The 24,530-nt window shown below is 51.3% G+C and overlaps 1 protein-coding gene across 1 annotated transcript in view; it reads right to left on the bottom strand.

The window, feature by feature from the left end:
* Positions 1-3,144: 3,144 nt before the first annotated feature.
* Positions 3,145-24,530, bottom strand: part of FLT1 (fms related receptor tyrosine kinase 1) — a 168,347-nt gene continuing 146,961 nt past the window's right edge. Inside the window, exons 21-30 of the mRNA XM_061171122.1 lie at positions 21,649-21,805; positions 21,121-21,218; positions 20,269-20,391; positions 18,170-18,281; positions 16,544-16,643; positions 11,008-11,113; positions 10,581-10,723; positions 8,628-8,712; positions 6,955-7,049; positions 3,145-4,098 (exon numbers count right to left, since the gene is read on the bottom strand). Of these exons, the coding sequence (XP_061027105.1) occupies positions 3,897-4,098; positions 6,955-7,049; positions 8,628-8,712; positions 10,581-10,723; positions 11,008-11,113; positions 16,544-16,643; positions 18,170-18,281; positions 20,269-20,391; positions 21,121-21,218; positions 21,649-21,805 (1,221 nt within the window). The 3' untranslated portion in view covers positions 3,145-3,896. The remainder of the gene's footprint in view (positions 4,099-6,954; positions 7,050-8,627; positions 8,713-10,580; positions 10,724-11,007; positions 11,114-16,543; positions 16,644-18,169; positions 18,282-20,268; positions 20,392-21,120; positions 21,219-21,648; positions 21,806-24,530) is intronic.

Genomic DNA, 24,530 nt, shown 5'->3' with positions numbered 1-24,530 from the left:
ATGATCATGAAGTGAACGTACCTATTTACCACACCCAGATCAAGAAATAGAACATTAGTGTCATCTAGTGGGTTTGGGGGGTTACTTTGTTTTGTTTTTTCTCCTAAATGTCTTTAGTTCAAAAAACAGAAGGCTAGTCATTCCTGTGTTGGGACCCAGGATATTTCTGAAATATTTCCTGGCCTGTGAAATCCAAAAGTCTGGTAATACGTTTAACACTGAGGAGTCCAGTAAACCTTACTGGCCTATTCTTCTGCTGGACAAAAGAAAAAAATCAATTCCCAAATGTACAATAAGTTTCTAGAGTCATGAGAAAACTTCTAAACGATGACGTGACACCAATTCCTTGAGCATTCTTCAAATCCTTTGCCTAAATTAGTGACTTTTGTGTTAAGAAAACCGGTAATATTTTTAAAGGATTTCAGATTCTCGAAGATACAATGCTTTTTGCCCTCTTCAGCTAATAACCACAAATTTATTGAGATTAGTCATTTATCCCTTTTTCTCGCCTTGTCCCGAAGAAAGTAGGCCTGTTTTCCCTGGAAATGTTTCTCCAATCTGGTTTGCTCATGACGGTATTAGGAAGGTGATGGTACGACCGCTTTCTAAGACAATGTGTTGGTCACTTACTCTATGTCGATTAGTGATTACCTAAATGGTTCCTCTTTCTAGGATGTAATCCACAAAACAAAATTGAAGAATACTTAGCTAGTGTCCTTTTCTTAGGGAAGCTCTTGTGTCTTTGCCTGTTTTGTATGGTTCCCAGCACACAACCTCTAATACACAAATACACACCCACGCGCGTGGGCACGCACACACACACATTCTGTGATTATGGTAATATTAGTGTTTGGGAAAGCCTGCCTCTTTTTTAATTGAGGGGACTTTGGTCTGCAGCCAGCACTCGCACTCAGTCTGTACATTTTACTTGTGATCGTATTCATTTTAGATTTTGATGTTGATTTACTGTTCGCAGTGTCTCGATTGTTTAGAGCAGCCACTCTGTGGGCTGGTAGACACTCTGTGCCCCGTCTTTAGTGGCGCTTGCTTTCTGTTTCTTGTGCTGGATTAGTAATTGGTATTTCATGAGCTCTCCCAGAACACCTGTCCACTCCCCCGCCCAGGGAAACCAAGACCCCTTTTTTCATTTATACGAAAAATAGAAAATATATGGATGTTTTTGTAAGTTAATTTTATTATATGAAGATAGCATACAAAGTACATTCATAGTGACTAGAGATGTAGGACGAGATTCTGTCTTACTTATATCTGCAGCATATATTCTTGGTTTGTATAAAAGTAACTTTAAAATTCCAGTTTCCTTAAATAGTTCTGCACAATACACACACACACACAAATATACATATAGTTACTACCACTGTCGGTCAAAGACGCGCTCCTTCTTTGATCAGTTAAAAGGGGCCGACATGTGGTTGTTTCCTGTGTGGCATTCTTAGGGGCTGGGAAGCGAGGCGCAGCCAGAAGGCCGAGGTCACCTTCTCAGGGTTTGGACCCACTTGCTCCACGGGCCTGAGCGTCATTCTCAGACCAGCTAGATACAGGCTCGCGCGTGGTTCCCATCCCCTCCTACCCGCGCTGCTCCGTGTCCGTGATGTCACAAGTCCTGAAAGGGAGTGCTTGTCCCCTCATTGTTCATGCCAACCATTTCTGTCGGAAATGACAAATGGGTCTAATAATACCATCAGTCCACTAGTGATTGAATTTTCAGTGCTGTTTCAACGAACCCGTCTGGGACAAGCCCTTCGCCACTGCATACACTCATTCCTCCCAGCTTCCAGTTTTCGTTCTACGTTAAGACTCCAGAGAAAACCGGACTGATGGACAGACCCGAGTCTCTGAGGAAGCCGGATTAACATAGCCTAACGTGTTCTTTGTCTTTTGGAAAGATGGTATTACTAAGGCCTCTTAATGATTAAGAGTTAGATTATTGAAATCAAGGCATTAGATGTACAGCTAAGGTTTTTCTTTGTTTTCACTAACTGCTGGATCCTTAACTGATTTGAGAATACAGGAGAATCGACTGTGGTCTTCTTGTAATTTCCCTGTTTGACCTCCTCCCGGTTACCTGATTTCTACTGTTGCCACGGGGCACACGTGCTCTTGGGCTTGTGAAGAAGAGGAAGAAGAAGGCCCCCCTCTCCTGGCCCTGGCCCGATTCTCTCTGCACTTGGCTCTTGCTGGAGACTGGCCAGAGGCTCCTCCAGCAGAGTCCCTGCCCCCGGGAGCAGCCGACGTCTTGCTGGGGACATTCCAGCTCTCCCATCTCTTCATACGAAGAGCCTTGAAGCAAGACTGTGGCACACGGGGCGGGAAGCACAGGCCCGTCTATCACTTCCGTCTCAGGTTCTAGAGTTAAGAAGGGAAGCATCCTCTTCTCTACCAGGAGCAGGGATTCCTCGTGGCCTGTCTGGCTCCAACTGGCCCCAGAAGGTGTGCACATCCTAAACACGCAGCATCACGCAGAGCCAGTGAGGGGTCCAGGGCCTCTGGACCCTGAGAAGTAGGCACCCTTTTGTAGCCTGTCTCCCTATTTCCATCATCCTCAGACCCGAGGCAAGGCCCAAAGTAGATGAAAAGAGGCTTTTCTCCTATTGTCGGCTCATTAACTAATCTCCTGAGTCCCAATTCTAGAAGTATCTTGCATAAATTACATACCACCTTTTTCCTCAAGGAGCGTAAAGTGCTTAGTAGACATTGGTCAATGCTCTTCTGTCTAAGGGGCGAGTGTGGGTAGGGTCTCCACCGAATAAGAAGGACACCTGGTTGACTTCAGTCCTCGGGTCGCCACGGTTTTCGGGAGTTGGTCTGGTTGGCGTGGAGATGGGGTTTTCACTCCTTCTCTTTTCTTCTCCATCTATCCTAGTCTGGGTCTAGAGTAAACCTCCGCAAGACTCTTTTCCTTCTCCTCAGCTTCCTTTTATAACTAACTGTACGAAACAGGTTAATACCAAAAACTGAGTTAAGTGTCTTGACTAGATGTTAACACTCCAGATGGAATCTGACAGTATCTTTGAAAACGTGGCTTTAAGCCGAACCGGTGACCTAGCAGACCAGACTCACTGGGGTGAGCTTCCTGGGAGCGGCGCGTGGGGAGAGGCGACCCCCCACACCCCCACCCCCGGCACCCCCCGCCCCGCCCAGCTCAGGGGTCGGGGTCAGCGTGTCCTGCTGGGGGACGGGCTTGGCTTCGCGCTCCACTCAGCGCTGGAGACAAAAGCCGTGCCCCGTCTGGGAAGAGGCACAGAACCCGTCCCATAGCTGAGGTGGTGCAATGTGCTGGGTTGTTCCAAAAATTACGTTTGGCCTTTTTCTTGGCCTCCGCTCACCGCCCACCCGCTGTCCTGCCTGCCCCCCGGCTGGTTCTCGAACGTGGACCCAGTGGCACTGTCCCCATCCCACTCCCTCCCTCGCCCTGTCCTGTTGTCTTCCTCTCTCCCCTCCTCCTCCTCACATGCGTGTCAGCTGCTGCAGGGCCCCAGAGCCACGCCTTTGCAGCACAGGCCTTGCTGGCCCGCTGCCAAGTCTGAGCTGCGGTGACAGGTGACAGTGCGTGTCCTGAACCACCCGGAGTCCGGCGGCCCTGGGGTCCCGGGGAGGAGAGGCAAGTCCTGGGGCTGAGGAAGGATTTCTCCTGCCCTCTGAGTCCCGCGAGGGTTGGCAGTGGTGCTCTTGGCTTGTCACTATTCCTCTATCTGGGGTTACATTCTTGTTAGTCAAAAGAGACAGAAGCACTATTAACAGTCACACAAAAGCAGCTGGCTTCTGTGGAAAGGAAAAGGTGTCGATTTATATATGCATAATACTGGCAAAAGCTACTTTTCTGGGGGTGTAAATACACACGTGGTTCTAGAAAGAAGGCTGTGCTGAGCCGGGCTCTAGACGGGTGGAGTGGAGTGCGGGACCACGGAGTTGTAGTCGGGCGGGGGAGAGCAGCACGACATCTTCCTCTCCAGCTCCGAGCGGTCACAGGTGAATCTGTGCCGGCCTCTGCTGAGGTGCCCGCAGCTGGCATGGCAGAACGCCGGTCTGCTGAGGTCAGAAAGGCCCGACTCCTTACTTGCACTGGTTACTCTCAAGCTAAAGAAAGAAAAGAAAAGAAAAAAATCAACCGTACAAAGTTGATTTCTTGCACACACTCAAGTCCACCCCTTAGTGGGTCGTTTGCTCATAGCCGTCCTGGGGTTCGTGGCTGTGGAGTCCCACCTCGCCCTCTGCCCGGGTCTCTGGAGCTGCGCACGGCCTCTCTGCCACCAGCTGGGGGTCATTCCGCCGGCTGGCCGGGGCCGAGGGTGGGATTAGTTAAGGCAAACCCAGAACTGCTGGTGGAAAATAGCCCCCAGGCTTGGGTCCAGCCCTCCCCTACTCCTGTGATTGGCTCAAAGATGCTCCCCAACCCCGCAAATACTGAAGTCGAATCGCTGGAACCTGTGAATAGCACTTGATACGGCAAGAGCTGCAATGGAGCTAAAGGATCTCCGGAGGCGGCGCCTGGCCTGCGTCCCCCAGGTGGGCCTCAAGCACAATCACACGCGTCCTTATAAGAGGCGGAGCGGGCGTCACGGCGCACGCAGGAGGGGCGGGAAGGCGGGGCCCGAGGGGCAGGGTCACGGCCGAGGAGACGCCGGGGGCGGCAGCGCTGGAGGAGGCGAGGGACGGTCCTCCCCGGGGCCTCCCGAGGGAGCGCAGCCCGGCGACACCTTGATCTTGGACGTCCGGCCTCCGGAACTGCGAGGGAATACTTTTCTCCTGTGTCGAGCCACCGAGTTTGTGGAAGTTTGTTACAGCCGCCTGGAGAAACTACTAGAACGTCCTACGGAAAGGTGAGCACAGCCGTCCGTCTCGCTCTCACGCTTGTGCTCCGGAGGAGAGGCGTGTCCACTTAGGGCGGTGTAGCGCGGCAAGGGTGAACGGGGAGGGCACTGGCTGCTGGCTTCCGGGCGTCGCATCGAGCCCAGGACGCCGCGCCGGGGACAGGAGCTTCTCTTGTCCTCCCGTGTTTGGTGGGCTTAACAGCTGGGATGAGAATGAGGACCCCGGGCGTCACGACGTTGTTTGACTGGCTCTGCATTCGCGCGCCCAGCGTTTGATCCATGTTCTATATTTTAGTCTCCGAGCAGAGGATGCAATGGGTGGTTTTCCTTTTTTCACACAGGAAAGTGTTTCTGGAAGTGTTTTAAAGCGGGAAACAAAAGCGCGTGGGCCCCGCTTCTCCCCTCACTCCCCGCGGTGTCCCCTGACCTGCCCGGCGCGAGGCTCTGGGCCCCCGGGGGTGCGCCCGCAGAGGACACGCGTGCGCAGGTGTTCGGCCCCGAACGTTCCCGGCCCTCCAGCTTCCTGGGGTTGATGCGCTGTGGGCCCCATCGCTCAGAGGCGTCTGTGGCCACCCTTTGACTTGGGTCAGGGCCAGCAAACTAGCCGTGCGCGGGCCACCTGTTTGTGTGTTTTTTTTTTTTAAGCAACAGATTTATTGACATATAACTTACATACTATGCGATTCACCTAGTTAAAGCGTACAGGCCAATGGTTGTTAGTATATTCACAGATGGCTATTCTGGGCATTTCATATACATGGAATCATACGATGCATGGTGTTTCATGACCGGCTCTTTTCACTTAATTCAAGGTTCATCCATGCTGTAGCGTGTATCAGTATCTCATACTTTTTATTGACAAATCTTCTATTGTACAGATATATGCATTTTATTTATTCATTCGCCCATTGATAGACATTCGAGTTCTTTCTACTTTTGGTTGTTATGAATAATGCTGCTGTGAACGTTTGTGTGCAAGTTTCTGTGCGGACGTTAAGTTTTCATTTCCGTGGGGTATATACCTACGGAGTTGAATTGCTGGCTCCTAGACTAACTCTACTTAGCCTTCTGAGGAACTGCTAGATTGTTTTCCAAAGTGGCTGCACTATTTTACGTTCCTGCCAGCGAGCATACAGGGTTCTCATTTCTCCACCTCCTCGCCGACGCCGACTCTGATTCCAGGCGTGCCGGCGGGTGTGAGGGGGGTCTCATGTGACTCGCGTCTCCCTGATGACTAATGAGGTTAAGCACATTTTCCCGTGCTCCCTGGCCGCGGTTGCCCGCTTCTGCGGGGAGAGGTGACCGGACACAGCTGCAGCTCCTTGCTCACGTACTGTTGACGGCTGCTTCTGTAAGTGGCGGAGGTGAGCCCTTGTTTACCCTCTGGCTCTAAGTCCGCAGACCCCTGATTTCGGTAAAAGAGGAGCAGAATGGTTCTGCCCGTGGGTGCGTCAGGGGCAGGCGTTTGAACCGGGAAGGGAAGGCAAGCCTGGTAGGCCCGGCCTTGCCCTGTCCAGCACTGTCCCTGGGCAGAGACGAGCACCGAGAGAAGCAGGGCCCTGGAGGGTCCAGCGAGAGCCCACGTTTTCCGACAGCGTTGCCACTGGCCGCTGTGTGGAGGAAGGAGAGCCAGGGTCCACAGGACATGAGCCCTCACTTGGAAGGGCTGGGGTGTCAGGAGGGCGAGTCTTCGGGCTGGACGGCAGTAGTGGGGCCCTTCTTGTGCCGCTGCTGCCGGCCCGGGATGGTGATGGGTGCGCGTCCCCTCCCCGCCCCTGTGAGCAGGTCTCCATCTGAACTGTGCACTGTTGACAGCTGGAGACATCGGGCTCCTTTCCAGCGAGGGGCTGTGCTTCATGGGCTTGGACTGCCTGTCCTTGCCCATGAAGCAAGTTCTGTTTTCTCTTAAATCCCAGTCTTCCTTCCCAGAACATGGCGCGCAGATGTCTGATTTTATGCCCTCTTTCCTGTCCTTCTGGGGAGAAAAAAGTGCTTTCTGCACGGCCTGGACACTATGGTCTAGGAGGGCAGGTAGCCCTCAGGTATCGCCATGAAACCCTCTCCCCCGGCATCTTCTTTCTCGCCCCTCCGGGAACTGGTCAAAGCCCCCCAGCGTCCTTACTCAATCTTCAGTGAGGCCTTGGGTTTACTCTCGGCCCAGGTGAAGCGCTTCAGCAAGGGAGAGGCCAGCAGGGTGCCACTGTCCACCTGGTGGTCCTGAAGGGAAGGAGGGAAGAAGGAAAAGGTTACACCTCTTGCTTGACCCAGAGGTGCCCATGCCAATCGGGGTGTGATGTTGGGATGCGCATCTAAGGTCACTCCAGGCTCTGGCCTCACCTTCCACGCTCCCTGCCTGTGAAGACACAGCATTGTCTCCATATTGGCAAGTCTAAACTTTGTCAGTCACAAGAAATCCCTGTGCCCAGTGGCTGAGGCCCTTCCTCCTGACGGTGAAGCAAGCAAATGTAAACAAAAGGGAAAACTGCGGGTACCAGGTGAGCGTTTTTCCTAGTCAACTTTTATGCAAATTATTGCTTAAATATATTAAAGATAGTTGGGCGGATGACTTGGCAATGATATGTAAAGACTCTGAGAAATTATAAAGACATGGTTTAATTTTTCTTGAAGATTCTACGGAATTTTTAGGCCCTCCTGTGTGATGGTTTCCAGCCATTCTGTTTCCTCGTTGGTTCGTATTTAGCACTGAGTTTTATGCAGGGTCCTCCTGACTCTGTTAACACGGCGTTTCCAGTGAGCGGACCCCACACGTGGTTCCTGCCACCCTGAGTCCCCCCGTGGCTCTGTCTGTGTCCTTAACTATCCGTCAGTAAAGGAGCCTCAGCAAGGGGCCTGCACCAGTTCCCGAGGGACTGAGGTGGGCAGGGCTGAGGGTCAAAGAAGCCTTCCATGTTTTGTTTCGTATCGTTTCCTTGGACTTAAAACCAGTGTTTCTAAGCAGCAACCCAAAATTTCCAGCCACTTTGCCTTTGTATTCACCAGCTTATTTGCAATTTTTTTTTTTTTTTTTAGTGTTTAAATAATCTTTTCCTGTTTGTCTGGTGTGTTTGGAAGGGTTTGGTGTTTTTCAGCGGTGACTGCTATGTCTCAAGGCCACGCTGTTTGTGGTCATCACCTTCACACCACAGTAGGTTTTACAGGCCTTTTTTGGGTCACGACTCCGTGAGCGGCCCTGAGATGCAGCGGCCGTGTCTCTTGTCCAGCCCTCCCTCTCCTCCCCTTATTCTCTCATCTCTCAGCCCCACATCCCAGATCTTTTAAAGGGACAAGCATGTTGAGGCCTCTTGTTTGCTGGGCTGTCCGGATCGCTTTGCCCTATGTGGTTGGGTGGGAACAGGGCTGTTCAGCTCTGGAACTTTTGCGGGAGGGAGCAGAGGCCTAGGAGATTCTTCCAGGATCTCAGAGCTGCTCGTGGGAGAGGGCTCTCTGTCGCACCACGCAGGTGCGGCCACTCACACAGCTTTGAGTTCCTCTAATGCTCTGAAAGCGAGGTTCCATCACTGATGGCCAAGAAGCTTAGAAACACACCGTGAGGTTTCCCAGGGGACTGAGTTACGCCCAGGCAAGGACATGGGCCCTGGAGTGAATCCTGGGTCATCTTCAAACTACACAATTACTTTCAAATTAGCTCTGTGTATTCTATGTCTTGTTGTCAGCCCCCCTGAAATGGTCATTTCAGCCACTACTGATGACTGGCCCCCGTTGACCTAGAGCCACCGGGCGACTGGAGTTTGTGTTTGGATGGGGTGCACTGAGTAGGTTACTTCCGTTACTTACATCAAGCATGGAGGTGACATTTGGTGAAAGTTCTTCAAAGGTTTTGATTTTTTCCAGGCTGATGAAATTGAAAGCATTTACATATCTAAAGAAGAAGCAGAAAGAATAATCAAGACAGGAAAATGCATCCAGTTTTGATTAGTCAGGAGACCATGGGCACCACATCCCAGCTAAGGTGAACCCAAATACTCGGAGTCACCTCACCCCTCTTGAGGCTGCAATTATCTGGCTGTGTTTCCCTGGGAATCCAGACAGGGGTGCTACTTCCTCCCGTGGTTGCTAATCCACGTTGCATAGTTTTGAGCAAAACCCCAGAGGGACCCTTGAGAGACGCGGTAGTGGTCAGGCCTCTGGTCCCCCGTGGAACCAGATGGTGTCGGGCTGAGAAGAGACCCGAGTCGTCATCTGGTCTAAACACCCATGTTACAAAGAAATGGGAAATGATGCCCAGAGAGGTGATGTGGCTTCATCATGTACAGCTGCTACTTCCAAAAGGACATGACCCGTCAGGGTCACACAGCTGATTCAATGGCATAATGAAGCACCAGGGCTAGTCTTGTGTATCCAGTTTTGCGATCACAGATCGGGAGAAAGGGGTAGTATTTGGATGAGCTCCCTGTGACTGCCTGCTGAGCTTTGGTTGATCTGTTAGGAGGGGCCGGTAGAGGGACCCACTGTATGCCCCCTCACCGGAGGCCCTGTCACCACTGACAAGGCCCCATCTCTTAGGCATGCTTCCTATTGGGCCCAAGGCTAAGCAACAGACTGGAAAGGCCCGTGTAACTTTGACACCTTCCTTTGACCCAATCTGCCCCTGCTAATTTATTTAATCCACGCTTACTTTTCTCATCTTTAAAACAATGGATGACTCATCTGGGCTGGTTGTGAAGTATGAATTGTGCCACTGACCTGTGACCCAGCACCGCAAATCTGGGCCGGCCACTGGACTTCTTCCAGGCCTGTCCCAGACCATCAGTCTTTCCAGCTCTTCCCTAGTCACCTGCCAAGCTTGGCTGAACTGAGGTTGGAGCCCTAGGAGTGTACCGACTGCAGACAAAAATGCTAGAAGGCCCACAGGATAGTCTAACAGTCCTGAAACGAGTCCTGACTACACAGGGACAGGGAGGGAGTGCCAGAACACCTGGGTTAGAAGTTCTGTTCTGCGGCTTTCGAGCCGCACAGTTTTGGCGAGCTGTCCTCTGTGGAGCTCTAATGTCCCCACTTGTATAAGAGGAGTACTTCACAGGATTGGTTTGAGCATTAAAGGAGGTGAGGTATGCAAAGAGCCCAGCATGGTGCCAGACCACACAGCACGTGTCTAACCATTAGCACTGAATGTGTGTGACACACGTGTCACTGCCAGGACTGAGGTGCTGGCCCCGCCCAGCACGGCTACTCAGTACATCTGTCTTCCCTTACACCCTCTCCAGTTTCCTCCAGGCTAACGAGAGGTACCTTAGTTTGTCAGGTAAGAAAACAAATCCAGTTTGTTGCATTTTATCGAAGGTATCATGAAAAAAGTCAAGGTCATTGGGGGGAACAAAAGAGGAGTTCTTCTAGAATAAGACAGACTAAAGAAATGAAAGAAAATGCAAAGTGTTCTTGATTGGATGATGCTTTTAAAAAAGGTACATAAGACATTTGGGGAAAATAATGGAAATTTGAAAATTTAATAGTATGAAGGGATTATCAATTTTCTTTGGTGTGATAATTTTTGGTGTGGTGGCACAGAAGAATATCCCGTACAAGATGTATACCAAAGTATTTAGAGGGAAGGTGTTACAGTGCCTTATGCCCTTCTTCAAAAGGTTCAGCAAAAAGAAAAATACACACATACACACGTATAGAGTACATAGACAAAATAAGGTAAAATGTATTGTTGGGTTTAGGAGGTGGGCTTTTTTTTATGTTTGAAAATTTTATAAAATGAAGTTGGGGAAAGAAAGATCTTACCTGACATTATCAGAACTTCCTGAATTAAACTTTGGAGCAGAAATATCTTCCTTGAAGAAGTCCTCTGAGAAGGCAGGAGTTGAGTACGTAAACCCACTATTTCCCGTCAGTATGGCATTGAGTGGGATATAGTCTTTGCCATCCTAAAACACCAAAGACAGCTCTAGTTGCATGCATTTCTACTTCAGCCTGTTTCTGTGGAACACTGTTTCAGTTCAACTATGTCATTTCCACAATCTTGATTGTGTCTTGGGAAGATAAGTCTGCACACACCCACACACGCCCACACACGCCCACACACCCCCACACGTGTTTTCTTTTACTGGTGAGCTCAGCTATTAATAGCCATTAAAATAACAGACAAATAAGACACTCCCTTGACTTATATTGAAGGCATTTGGCCTTCTGATATTCTAGATAAATTTACCTGTTGTACATTGGCTTGAAGCAAGTCGCCTAGTTTTTCCACAAGTTCTGCAAATCTTGGCCTTTCTTTTGGGTCTTTGTGCCAACAGTCCAACATGATCTGGTAGCTGTTGGGTGAGAGCACAGCAGAGATTGCTGGAGAGCAGTGGGGAGTACATAGATCGCCCTACACACTGGCCAAGGGATGGGTGTTGTCGTGGGTATAAAGATGATGCTTTTCGTAGTATGTGGTATTTGCTCCACGTTTAGATGTGGGTACGCAGCCGCGACACATAAAAAGGCTGCTCGGGCCAGGTCCTGCTGGTAGTGGAAAACACGTCTACACAGGCAGACTCACAAACCAACCCCCCCGGAGCCCATGACGACCCAGGCTGTTGGGGGGAGGGGGGGCTGAGCTCTGAGGGAAGCCGAGCTGTCTGGGGGGAAACGCCAGTGGTCACTCGGCCATGAAGCGTCATGTCCTCCCTTCACTGTCCAAAGCAGGACAGTGTCCTTAAAGGTGAAAAGTGGATATAGACACAGATACCCACGGGTGAATAGTCTGCAGTCTTAGGACCTTCTCAGGCTGGAATGAAGGCTGTCTTGGGCTCCTGCATGAGCACATGGGATGTCTGACCCCTCACAGCTGCCTTGTCGAGCTCAGCAGTGGAGGTGGGCAGGGGCGGCACTGTGTACACGACCCACATCACTTCCAAAAGGTGGACGTCCACACAGAGTGTGGGTAGCTCCTCGGGCCGTGTGCTAGTTCCTTCCATGTGGCTGATTGCCCCACCCCCAGCATTTCAAAGCCGCCGTTACAAACTGGCCTCTCCCCACACAAGGCAAAAGTACAAGCTGGCTTCTGGATATGAAACCATTTGTCTTAGTGTCCCAGAAGCCGACTCTTGTCCCGGGATCTAAATGTCAACAGGGTTCCTCTGTGATGCTCCTGACATTTTAGACCGAAGGGTATCGGGCTTCTCTCAGTCACGTCTGCAGGGAGTAGAGGTCTCTACCTGCCCCTTCTGGGCAAACCACCTGCCAGGCGTCTGTACACACATTGGCTTAAGGATCTATTCTCTTTGGGCTCTTTGTTCTCCTCGAGATGTTGATTGTAAGTCATCTCTTCTCTCGGGAGACCCCCTAGACTAGAGAGGACTCTGACCAGGTCGGATCAGAATCTGAATGGGCCTGACTCTGGCTCTGGGTCAGAACCCGGCTGGGAGCCCTGCGCAGACAGGGACGTCCTCTCCAGACCCCTCACCTAACCCAGGGCCTGCCTGTGCGCACCCAACAAACGTCTGCTGAAGGAAGTCAGACTGATCTCCTAGAAGAGAACGTGCTGCTCCTTCCATGAACCCCTAATTCCTAAGGCAGACTACAGACATTGCTGGGACCTGGGCGCTGCCAGGATGCGCCTGAGGTGGCGCGTCCCTGCTGCCACCTCTCAGATGTGAGCCTGCAGGCGGCACCCACAGCTCCAAGCGTCTCTTAAGGCTATCCCTGTTTTGTGTCAAAGTCTATGAGGTGGCTGACAGACAGAAAGAATATAGGAAGGTTAAAAAAAAAAGAAAAGGAAAGCAGAGCATCAGGAGGGATATAAAAATAACAGTGAAAAAAGGTGAAACTACAGGCAGAGTTAACATGCCCAATTTATATCATGATTCTGAGTAGTTTGACAGAGGCAATGCTCTAAGCTTCCAGGCAGCTGATGAAAGGAAGGAATAACCAGTTATGTGATGCACATGAGCCGGAAGCTAAAAATAAACCAGCTACTTGGAAGAAGTATGGCTGCTCCTAGAACTGAAATCTGAAAGGAGGTTCTTGTAGACACCTCTCAGCTGCATCATTATCATCCGGGTAATAATGACTTCGTGGGACGGTCTTGTACATTGTCTTTCAATGCTGGCCAAAGTCTCAACGGCAAAAAATACCATTTGGTAAAAACAATTCTAAGAGGCAGAACAGTGTGGTCCAGGTGTGCGTGTCCAAAGGCTCTGATTTAACCCCGGGATAAAATTCTAGGTACCCAAGGGGGTGGGAGCACCACGTGGTCTTCAGAACTTTCCGCAGGCACTGGTCTTCACAAGCAAACTCTCCTGATAGTTGGCTGGTGGAGCCGAGGTCCTACTTTCTGATAGGATATCTGCTTGCTGGGTACTTAAGTCTTTGTTTAGGGACAGGAGTTCATAAAGAATCACATGTCTGAATCGCTAATTTTCCTCCATTTGTCCAAACTTCTGGGTCAAGACTCTTTTCAGAAGATGATTCTGGTTCCCTCCCACCTGTGTCTCATCTACTGGACCTGTTTGCCCTAAATCCTAGGGGCGGGCTGTGGGATGACTTGTTCTAAGAGCGGTGAGGGCCCTTGGGTGAGTGTGCTATGTGGGCCGGTGTCGGGTACCACTGCAATGGGGCTCAACTTATAGACACCAGGGAGGCTGGGACTCTGGGCTGTCGTCACTGCTCTCTGGGGGACACAGGACAGGTCCCTTAACTCTCCCTGACCAGCAGTGCCTTAGAGTGAGGGCTCAAGGCACGTGCTCCGTCCAGGCAACCCGGGCCAGCCTGCTAGCGACCAAAGGGCTAGAGTAGCATAAGACAGTCCCATGTGGATCTCATATTAAGGTCCGTTTACACACCTTACTAATTTATTGAGATAGGTACAAAAATGCACGCTACAGAGGCAGGTGGTCATGAGACTCGAGTCTGGGATCCTCACCCCAGGGGCATGGGCTGTGGCAGAGGCTGGCCTGTGTCTGCCTTACCTTGTCTAAAGCAAGAAACAGATTCTCAGAGGCCATTGGAAGAACAGTAAATATATACACAGATATTCTATACAAGGCAGCCAAAGCAAGAAAGGCTTGAACCAGTCAAAAAAAAAAGGGGGGGGGGCCCTGAGAGCAGGGAGCATTGGTCAAGCAGAGGCCCCAGGCTTATCCCGACCAGCATCACTTCACCGCTGAGAGGCAGCTGGGGGGGACATGCAAGGACGGTAAGCAGGATTCTCCCAGCTTCCTCTCTGCTGAAACCAGCCGAAGGGATCACCTGCGACTATTGCTGTTTTCTATTTTGATTCTTGGTTTCTGACTTCTAGTTTCCACTCCTCTTGCCTAAAATTCAGTGCAAATCATCTCAAACACCAAAGGAAAAGAAAAAAAAAAAATCAAAACATTCATTATTTCTTCCCTTATTGAAAGACATCTGATTAAACAGGCTCTGGGTGAGGAATTAGTGACTCACGTTAAAACGTTTTACATCACTAAGTAAACAGGTTTAATAAAGAAAAGAGACACCAGTTACACCCAACCCCACAGCCCTTCTAGAAAACAAGCCAGGGGCGAGGGGACTTGCGAGAAAAGCTTCCTTTCCAAGCTATCACCCAAGCTCCCAAGGGCATGCCAATTTAGACCAAGTTCAGGTCACAGAACCCTAGTTCTGAGAGCTGCCCTTCATCCTCACCAGGGCCTTCCCACTGTTGGAACAAACAAGAAGGAAATGATCCATCAGCTTTCAAACGCTGAAGGTTTGAATTCTGGACTTCTCAACAAATAATTCACAAAGCTGCTTCTTTCTTTTTATAGTTTCTAAAATAAACTCCCTAGAATTGAGGAACCATCCTTCTTTCTATGGACTGGGGAACAAGTGCTACCTTCTATAAAGATTTGAAGGTTTGATAAAGTCCAAGTGAGTTTTGGGCCCAAAGTTGATGTGAGTTGTTTTGGACCAGAACCTGGATAAGAATTGGAGACACACCCTGCAGGTGTGTAGGGGGGTGTTGGGGGCTCTGGACTCAGACTCAGTTTGCTTGACTAATTGGCAAAGTGGCAAATCACTTAGGTGTTCTGTGCCTTGGTTTTCTCATCTGTAAGATGGAGATAATAGCACCCACTTTATAGGGTTGTTATGAGAATGAGGTAAATTAATACGTTAAAGTGCCTAAGGCAGTGCCTGATGCTTAATAAGCACTAAATAACTAATAAATATTAAATGCTGCTGTTAATGACTGCAATCATTGTAACTGTTAGTCCCTGGGAACTTGCTCTTGTGATTTTCAGATTATATGAAAAGTCAAAGGAAATATTTAATTCAAAGCATGAGTGGACATATTAGACATTTCTTCTAAGGAACATGGGGTATATTCCTAATTTAACAGTCCTGTGATCTAGGGAGCTCAGTCCAGAGGACCGCCTTTAAATCTGTCTCCTCCCTATTTAGCTGACAAATCACGAGACTTCTCAGAGGCTTAGTTTCATCACTCATCCAATTCAGGTGAAAATTCCCGTCTGCCTGCCCCTCAAGCGGGCTGGGGTCTTCATACGAGACCGTGGCAGGGGGAAAACACTTAGAAAACTGTAAAGTGCAAAGTCATCTCATTTTAAACCAGACCTCCTGGTGTTTGCCCCTCTCCACCACGTAAAAGAAGTGAGCAATTAAGAACTCGCCTGCCTTTTAAAATCTCTCTCCAGTCCAGCGCAGGCCTGGGGCTAATCTAGCCGTGTCCCCAGCTCTCAGAAGGGCCTTGTGCTTTCCCGGCAAGGACACCACGTACGACTGAGAAGGCCGGGTCCCTTCTCCCCTCTGCACTCAGGCCGCTCCCCAGCCCTGCCTCCGTGGCCCGAGTCCCCCGACCTCCTGGTCCCGGGTCTGACCTAGCTTGTCTCTGGGCCGTGGAGGAAAGAGAGGGCACTTTGGCCAAGCCCACACTTCCTTCGTTCCCTCCGACTCCTCCCAAAGGCCGTCGAGGGGCTCCTGACGGCCCCAAGTTGTGGGGGTGGGACGGGGGGGCCCCCTGTCGGTTCGGGAAAGGTGGTACCACCGCGAGCGTGGACGGGGGGGCGAGTCCTTGTCTAGCAGCCTGACAGAACTGCCGGGGTCATCACCTTCCTGCCCAGGCCTCAGGGCAAAACGCCCACAGAGCGTCAAGAAGACAGAGTCTGAGAGAGGCGAGCAAGCCCTTGTCCAAGGCGGACAGCCCTCACCCCAGGCCTCCCGTCCTCCTAGAGCCACGGGTCCGAGTGGAGGGGCCACCGCCAGCAGCGGCCCCAGCCCCCGGCTCCGCACAGGCTGAAGGTGCCTCGTTGCCCACGCAGGCCTCTGGGGAGCAGGGTTCCTGCCCAGTCCGGACCCCCCCCTTCCTCTCCTCCAGGTCTCCCCCTACACTCCGGTCAGCCCCCCATGGTCCCGGGTGTGGCTGGAGGGCCGCTCAGCTGCGGAGCCCGTGGGCCCACTTCGTGAGCAGGCACGGGGTCTGGCCTCCACTTCCCGGGTGGGCTGCTCAGTTGTGCCCGGGCTCCTAGCTAGACGCTGCGTTCCTAACCTCGGCTCCCAGCTACGTCGTGGGTGGAGAGAAGCTCTAGGCAGGGACGGGTACAGGACGTGACGCCTCGCTTCTGGAACGTGCTCCTGGCACGGCTGGGCCCCAGGGGGCTAGGCAGGGGCGACCTGGAGTAAGGAGAGCCCTCTGCATCTCCCAGGACGGGGGCTCTGAACGTCAGGTCCCCCTCCTGAGGCGTCCTGGCGGGGGTAGCCACGGGCTGGGGGTGACGGGGGCTCACATTTCGGCCGTGGCGTACTCCGGGGCCCGCATCCTCATGCCGTCCTTCAGGCGGCTGCAGAAGTCCTCGTCCATCTGCACGCCCGGGTACGGGGACCCACCTGTACCAGACGATGGGAGAGAACACAGGGCATGTTACGGCCTCAGGGCACGAAACGCCCCGGGGGGCAATTCCGTGTCTGTTTCCTCCCTGCGAGGGGAGGGCTGGGTAGTGAACTCCCGGTGAGGCGAATGGACCTCAGGTACAGCGCAAGCCCCAGGGCAGCTCAGCGGATCCTTGCTGGCGACCGGCTTGGCTGGTCGGCGCCCTGGTCCCGGGTGTCAGATGCCCGCAGGCTGTTCCCGTGGCTGCTCTGGTCTGTTTGGTCAGGAGAAAGGGTGGCACCTGAGGGGTCCCTCCCCTCTCCCTACAAGGAACTCTAGAGAAAGCGCATCCTTTAGAGACTCATTCCTTGAGTTAATGAGCTGCTGTTTAAAAAGCCAGTAGACTCGGAGGCGGCCACTGGTGGCTCACTCACCTCACTGAGAATGACTTGAACCCACTACTTTCATGTAAGGTTCGCACAGCACTGGGGGACCGGTGCCGCGAGGGGCCCGAGGGAAGGGGGCCAGGAGCTCCGGGAGTGGGCTGGCTGCTGTGGGGCGGGGCCTGCAGGGGGCCCAGAGGAGCCGGGACTTTGCCTTTTGCCAGTTTTCCTGGGCAGGGTCGCACGTAACCGTCCCTTTTAGAGGGATTGGTGGCTGAGGTAGGGCTCGGGGGCAGCAGGCCCTCCCGCTCTGCCCTGTTCCAGACCTCGAACCTAGTCTGTCTCAGCATTTGTTTGTCTGCACTTTCGAGTGATTGCTGTCAGGAGGAAGCAGCTGGGCGGCGTGCAGTGCTGGCCGTGTGTCACCGCGGGGCCACTGTGGCCGCCAAGCTGCTTTCAAAGACTGGAAGCAACAGGTGCCTGTCATCGAAAGCAGGGGAATGGTTTTCACACGTTACAGGAAACCAGGGATGTTACTGGGTGACTTTTTATTTGCTCTGCAAGGCAAGTTTCTGGCAAAGTCCGAAAGACTCTTGGCTAGACCCAGCGTTTGGGAGGCCTCGGAGCATCGGTGCGTGTCTGCGAGCCGATGGGGGCCCCGGGCGCATGTGTGTGCTTGGGCGCCGTGGACAAGGCTTCCAGCCTCCGCAGCGGGTGTTGGTGGAAGCGGGGTAAATACAGCCAGCGTTCTGGCTGCTGATTCTGCATAAACCAGTGTCCGGCGCTGGCCGCGCTGACCTCAGAGGCGCGGATTGAGCTGTGTTTGTTGGGTCTTTCCTGGGAAATTCTGTGGGGAGGGGGGACGCGGGGAGGGAAGAGGAATGGGCGTTAGGAATCTGGGTGTTTGAGGAATTAGAAGAAGGGGGCCAAGGACAGGGAAGGAGTAGCCAGGTTGGCTGAAGATAAGCCTGACTGCAGATCTTACTCTGGTCAGACCTCGTGCACGGCCCTACGGACGTCTTTGCGGTCCAGGCGCGCGTGCGCACACCACTCGCCTGCGCCTACGTGGGTTTTAGATGCTGATCTGCCCGTGGACCCTCAGCAGAGGGGGCGGACGTTCGGGTCTGGCCTGTCTGCTCTCGTCCTGCCCCCAGATTTACCTAAGGAGAAGATTTCCCACAGCAGTACTCCGTAAGACCACACGTCGCTCTTGGTGCTGTAGATTTTGTCAAAGATGGATTCGGGAGCCATCCATTTCAGAGGAAGTCGAGTCTAGAAAAGGGCAAGGGGGCCGTGAGCAGGAGGACGTGACAACAAAGCACATTCAACCCATGTGCCCATGGGGTCACCTCCCAGATAACATTTGGCCTATAAGTCATTTCCTAGAGCAGCTATGGTTTCCCAGCATGGAGGAAACTCATAACATGCAGTGTTACACTGAAAGAGCGAGAGTTGTGTGCTATACCAATTCCTATGATGGCAATAGTTGCTCAGTAAGCCCTTCCTACGAGCCCAGCGTGTCCTGACTCTGACTCTGTAAGAAATCCTTCTCCCCACAGCAGCTCACACGCTACAGGGACCTGGGAAAGAGTGATCTGAAGTAGGAGGCATCCTGAAAATCGATAATTTCCTGGAATTTTTCTTAAAAAGGATTTTGAAAGGCATTCCTATGGAAAAAAAAAAAAAAAAAAAAGACAGGATTTAAAAAGTCATTGAATGGGGGGAGTCGGCAAAGGCACCAGAAAGAAGGGAGGTGATGGACAGTATTCAGGACGCCATGTGGCTGGTTTTCAAGCAGGAACTCCAGTGAGTTAGGCCCCTGCCACTTCAGAGGGATGGGGATTGACAGGGAGCCTGGGATAATGGAGAGAAAAAGAGGGGGGAGGGCCGGGGAGAGGCTGAAAGAGACACGATGGAAAGAAAAGAAGCACAGACTGACACAGGGGTAGATGCCATCTTTGCAAATCGAGGCTCTGAAGGAAAGCTTGTTGTTTTCCTTTTATAAAAAGAAACAGTGGGGCTGGGCTTCCCTGGTGGCACAGTGGTTAAGAATCCGCCTGCCAATGCAGGGGACATGGGTTTGAGCCCCGGTCCGGGAAGATCCCACATGCTGCGGAGCAACTAAGCCCGTGAGCTGCAACTACTGAGCCTGCGCTCTAGAGCCCACGAGCCACAACTACTCACCCCGCGTGCATACCTAGAGCCAGTGCTCTGCAACAAGAGAAGCCACCGCAATGAGAAGGAGCCCATGTACTGCAATGCAGAGTAGCCCCCACTCGCCGCAGCTAGAGAAAGCCCACGTGCAGCAATAAAGACCCAATGCAGCCAAAAAATTAATAGATAAATAAATAAGTAAATAAAAGAAAGAAAGAAACAGTGGGGGACTTCCCTGGTGGTCCAGCGGTTAAGACAGCGTGCTTCCACTGCAGGGGGTGAAGGTTTGATCCCTGGCCAGGGAACTAAGATCCCACATGCCTCGCAGTGCGGCCAGAAAAAGAAAAAAAAAAAAGAAAAGAAAAAACTGTGGAGAAGTGGTTCTCAAAGTATAGTGCTGGGACCAGCTGAGGCACATTCTCAGGCTCCACCCAAGGCTTTCAGTTGAACAGGCTCTCCAGCTGATGTGTGTGCTCGCTCAAGTTTGAGAACCACGACTGTGGAGTAGTCGTCAGGGCCCAGACACAGGCTTAATTAAGCCTTCAGGGTAAAGGCCACAGAAGAGGGAGCACAGGAGGTCACCCGCAACAGCAAAAATAACACTATGCTCAGAGACAGGCGGGGAGGAGAGGCCCGTGTGAGCTGGCAGCGATGCTGGGTCTGAAGGCAAACCCGGGAGGGACGCGATTTCCTCCCCGGCGAGGTCATCCTGACGCCTGCCCCCGCCCTTCCTGAGATGTGTACACCTGCTGAATCCATCACCCGGGTTTATTTGAGGGGAAGAGTCCAGGCTGTTCTTCCCAGCGGCCCAGGGAACTCCCCCGGGGGTCAGAGGGGAGGGGACGCTGTGGTCTCCGCAGGGCCCGCTGAACAGCGCTCCGGGGCCCAAAGGACAGGAGCCGAGCAGGAACAGGGGAAGGACAGGAGGAGGGGACCGTGGCCTCCCGGAGCCCCGTGCGAGGGCTCTCGGGTCCACGGTCCACGCGGACCGTTCGTCTCCACAGAAAGCGCGTGCTGGTTTTCAGCAACCTCTGCCGAGGGCTTTGGTCTGTGGTTTGGAAATGATAGGGCCTAAATGAGCCCAAGAAACATCCAACTGACTTACATCTCCTTTTCTCACGTAATCGGGGTTCTTATAAATATCCCGGGCAAGGCCAAAATCGCAAATCTTCACCACGTTGTTCTCAGATAGCAGTATGTTTCGTGCTGCCAGGTCCCGATGAATGCACTAGAAGAAAGCAGTGGCATGATCAGTGTGTCCTTGATCTCATCGGCTGATTTCCTGCGCCTTCTCAGTGTTCTCCTTCCGAACTCGGGGATCATTTCGCATGCTTCCTTTACATGAAGGGAGCGGCTCCCAATGCAGGTGGCGTCGCCCCAAACGTGAAGCGCTTCTCTACCAATACAGACCCCTGGAGGCCCCCAAGTCGAGAAAGGCCCCGAATCCCATTTGCTACTGTGTTGCAAGACAGCATCGGGGAAACAGAGCTGGCCATCGGGTTCTCGCGGGGAGCACAACTTCCCCAAAGCCTTTTATCCTGAGCTGCTGAGATCAGATCACGATCTAGCTGGAGTTTCCTGGGAGGACCCCACTGGGATGTATTAATAGATGCTCTCCCATGGAGTCGTGTACTCTGAGATTCTGGCCAGCTCTGAAAACATGCCAGAGGACATTGTGGAGCATGGGTGCCAGGTTCATCTAGTCTGAAACCCAGCGAGCTTTTCCCCTGGAATTAAGTTCTACCTGCTGGTACCCAAGAGTCACTGTTCTCAAGCCTCCTCACTCATATCAGGACAAATTAAGTCGTGTGTTGTGAAGTTCACTCTACATTTAAGGACACACATACAAGCAAATACGAGGAAAAGTGGATTTATAGCAAAGGTGTGTGTTTGCCCATGTGAACATCCACACGACCAGGCCTGGTGAAGAAGCAAAACAGTAAAGAATGAGGCTGACCTTTCTGGAAGACAGAAACTCCATGCCTCTGGCCACTTGAAAACTGTAAGAAATCAGATCTTCCATAGTGATGGGCTGCTTGTAGAAATCGTCAGAATCTGGAAAGCATTAAAACCGTAACTGTTTGTAATGGCTCTTGTTATGCCACCAAATCCCAGTTTATTGGAACAATGTTAGCAAAACATGAAACAAACCAACAAGTAGATCAGAGTTCATTTTCGAGAGCATTTGAGTTTCAACATGAATATCCGAGATTTTTCCAGGCCTCTAGCCCATTTTGCCCAAGCATGGGGGGCAGGGGATGAGCCATTAAGACAGAAAGGCCGGAGGGGAGACAATTGTACAGTTCCCTGTCAAAATTAGTAACTCTGTAAATAATCTAAATTCAAATCTTATCTCCCCAGGACATTACGCTTCGAGTCTCCCACGGATGTTTATTAGGGTGATAAATAAGAAAAAAATTTCAGAGATGCACAGTATGCTGTAAAAATATCTCAGACTGTAGGACAGGAAGGAATTAATACCTACCCTCCTCTTCCTCAACATCACTCAGACTTTTATCTTCCTGAAACCCGGAGCTTGCGAAGCTCTCGCTGCTGGTGACACTATCTAGTCTTTGTTTCTCGCCCTGCTCCAGGTCTGGCTCCATTTTCTCTTTCTTAGGCTCCACGTGTAAGGCTGCATCCTTTAACAGACCAAGAAAGACACAGATGAAAGGGACGGAACAGTAACGAGGAGACCAGTCCCTCAAGCTGGCGCTCGCCTGCATTAGGAGACTGTCATCTGACAAAATGGATGGTAAATTAGTAGCCTGGCTTCCCCTGGGGTTGTGGAGTCAATTCTTCTCTTGACCGGGCTCCTTGACAGCATCTTGGGTAGGATAAAGGAATATCCGCAGCAGCTGCTATTTACTGAGAGCTTACTCGGTGTGAGCCAGTACACTTAAGAATCTTTGGTACATTTTCTCTTTTAATCTTTCCAACAATTTTATGAAGTAGTTCTTGCTTGTAATACATGAAGGAATACGTTCAGAGAAGTCAGGTAATCAAAGTCACATGCAGCTAGTAAATGGCAAAGCTTGAACCCAGGTTCAGCCAACTCCGATCTATGCCCTTGAGCACTTTTCCATACCGCGCGCCATCTTGCGAAAGATGATATGGAATGACAGAAAAGGATCCCCAGTCAACTCGGGGCCTTTGTAATCCCTGGGAGGAGTAATAAGAGAAGGCTGCAGTTACCAATTTCTCTGGTTTCCTTGGAGGAGGAGGGAGCATGAACATTTCCTTTTCTCCCCTCCATTCAGAACAAAGATATAGTTTGATGCTAACAGAGGTAGAAAAGGCCTTTCACCCCGGACTGGGCCTCTAAGCCCTGGTGTGTATCTGGCTCTTTCATTGACCATGTGACCTTGAACAAACCACCTTGCTTTTCTGGGTTTCCTTTTTGTCATCGGAAAAGCTCTATCATCTTATTACGTTTTGACTCACGGGAAAGGAGTTGTTGATTCTGGGTGGAACCAGAAGAGATTTTTATCACCTTTTCGTAATTCACCTAATCACTGTGACACTAGAAACAGCACTCCCAGTGGCTTCATGACTCGACCGTGTACCTAGCTCAGTCCTGCTAGATGGCAATGCCAGACAGGGTTGGAGAGGGACTGGGGTTCAGTGGTGTCCCCCGATCCACCTGCCCGCTGGGGCAGGGCTGAGATTCACCAGGCTCCCCATCCTTCCTTGGCTTTTCCTGGAAGTGTCACAAAGTGGGAATGGTCCCTCCACTAGAGGGCGCCGTGGGAGCAAGCAGAGGACAGAGGCGGCTGCTTCAGCCTGACAATCCCTGGAAGCGTGGAGGGTCCCCGGCTCCTGCCCCCCCGAAAAGAGACCCTCCTGTGCCGCAGGAGGGGAGTTAGGCCTCAGAGTGAACCCCGACTGCCGTCCAGGTGACCTACCTGAGTGGAGATGGAGATCGTAACTCTTGCTTATTACGTGTCTTCGAGGCAGTTAGACTCGACTCTGCTCAGTGGGGGACAGAAATTTTATGTTCCACAAGACCCTTCCCAGGACAGAAGGCAGCAGCGGAAGGGGGCTGGCAAAGATGCTGGGGTGAAAAGGGCTCGAGTCCTTGGCGTGACTCCAAGGACCGTAACTCAGACTCCTTCACCCCCTTCCTGACTCCCAATCAACGGTATATTTAGTTTTGCTTATTGGTAACCATTTCTGGTAAATGTTGATTTACTGAACTTTTTGGGACTCTGACAGAATACAGTGAATTTATTACAAATAATATTTAAAGATCCTAGTGAATTTACTTGGAAAATGAAATATCCCATTTCTGTTTAGCCATTTGGTTTTTCCTTTAGGTTCCAAATATGAAATACAGCCATGTGTTTTCCACGAAAACACTAAGCTCCACCAACAGGGAGGTGAATCATTAAATATAGCCAGAGAAGGAAGCAAGCTCTTCAAACAAAGGACGCACGAACCCAAACGTTCCATCCTGCCCGGGTCCCTGGGGTATTCTTGCTGGATTAGTTCTTCCTGAAGCCAGCCCAGGATTTCAGGACTGAGGAGAATTTGTCCTGCTCTCAGCCCAGGGCACCACTCTCCACTTTTTCTTATGTTTTTTCCCCTCTTTACCCAGTGCAGTGCATGGAAAAAGCACTGAAGGGGAGTCAGGAGAGCTGGGTTTTCTCCTCAACTTCACCTCTTGCCTTGTGTGTCCTTAAGGCCAGTCACTTGACTTTTCTGGGCACATCTGTAATGCGAGCGTGTAGGCTAGCTGATCACAAAGATCCCTTTCAGCTTCAAGATTCTCATTATTAGAGGGCATGGTTTAAAATTGGGAAAGTATGTTCTTGCGTACATGTTGCCAGTCTGGTAGAAAACCTGTGTCTCTGGTTGGATCAGAGGCTGAGAGAATGGGCCAGCTGTCCGGTGGGTCTTCTTTGTGTGCCACATGAGAATCTCACTCGCATGACAGAGATAGGCATCATTCTTGGGTGTCCCATACCTTATCCGTCATACAGATCACATAGATCAGTGGCATTAAGTTAGACTCACCCAATCTTTCTATCTCAGTGGATCAATGATGATGATGATAATTAACATTTATGGAGTGATGAACGGAATTTGATTCAACAATTCCATCAGTTGGGTTCTATTATTATCTCCATTTAATAAATGAGGGAACTGAAACTTAGAGAGACTGAGTAACTTGCCCAAGGTCCCAGATTTCTTGAGTGGTAGAGACAGGATTTAAACCCAGGAAGTCTGATCCTGGAGTCTGAGTGCTTAAACCACCATGCTACATGGATTCATCACCTACGCTGCTGATTACAGGTTAATAATGTCAAATCATTGTCTCGTGGCTTCTCTAGTCCAGAGAAGGACATAACACTGGTGAAATAGGTC

Source organism: Eubalaena glacialis, chromosome 16 (genome assembly GCF_028564815.1).
Source record: "Eubalaena glacialis isolate mEubGla1 chromosome 16, mEubGla1.1.hap2.+ XY, whole genome shotgun sequence".
In the NCBI taxonomy this organism is placed as follows: domain Eukaryota; kingdom Metazoa; phylum Chordata; class Mammalia; order Artiodactyla; family Balaenidae; genus Eubalaena; species Eubalaena glacialis.
The sequence above is the reverse complement of the archived record's forward strand: the minus strand, read 5'-3'. Positions and strand labels throughout refer to the sequence as shown.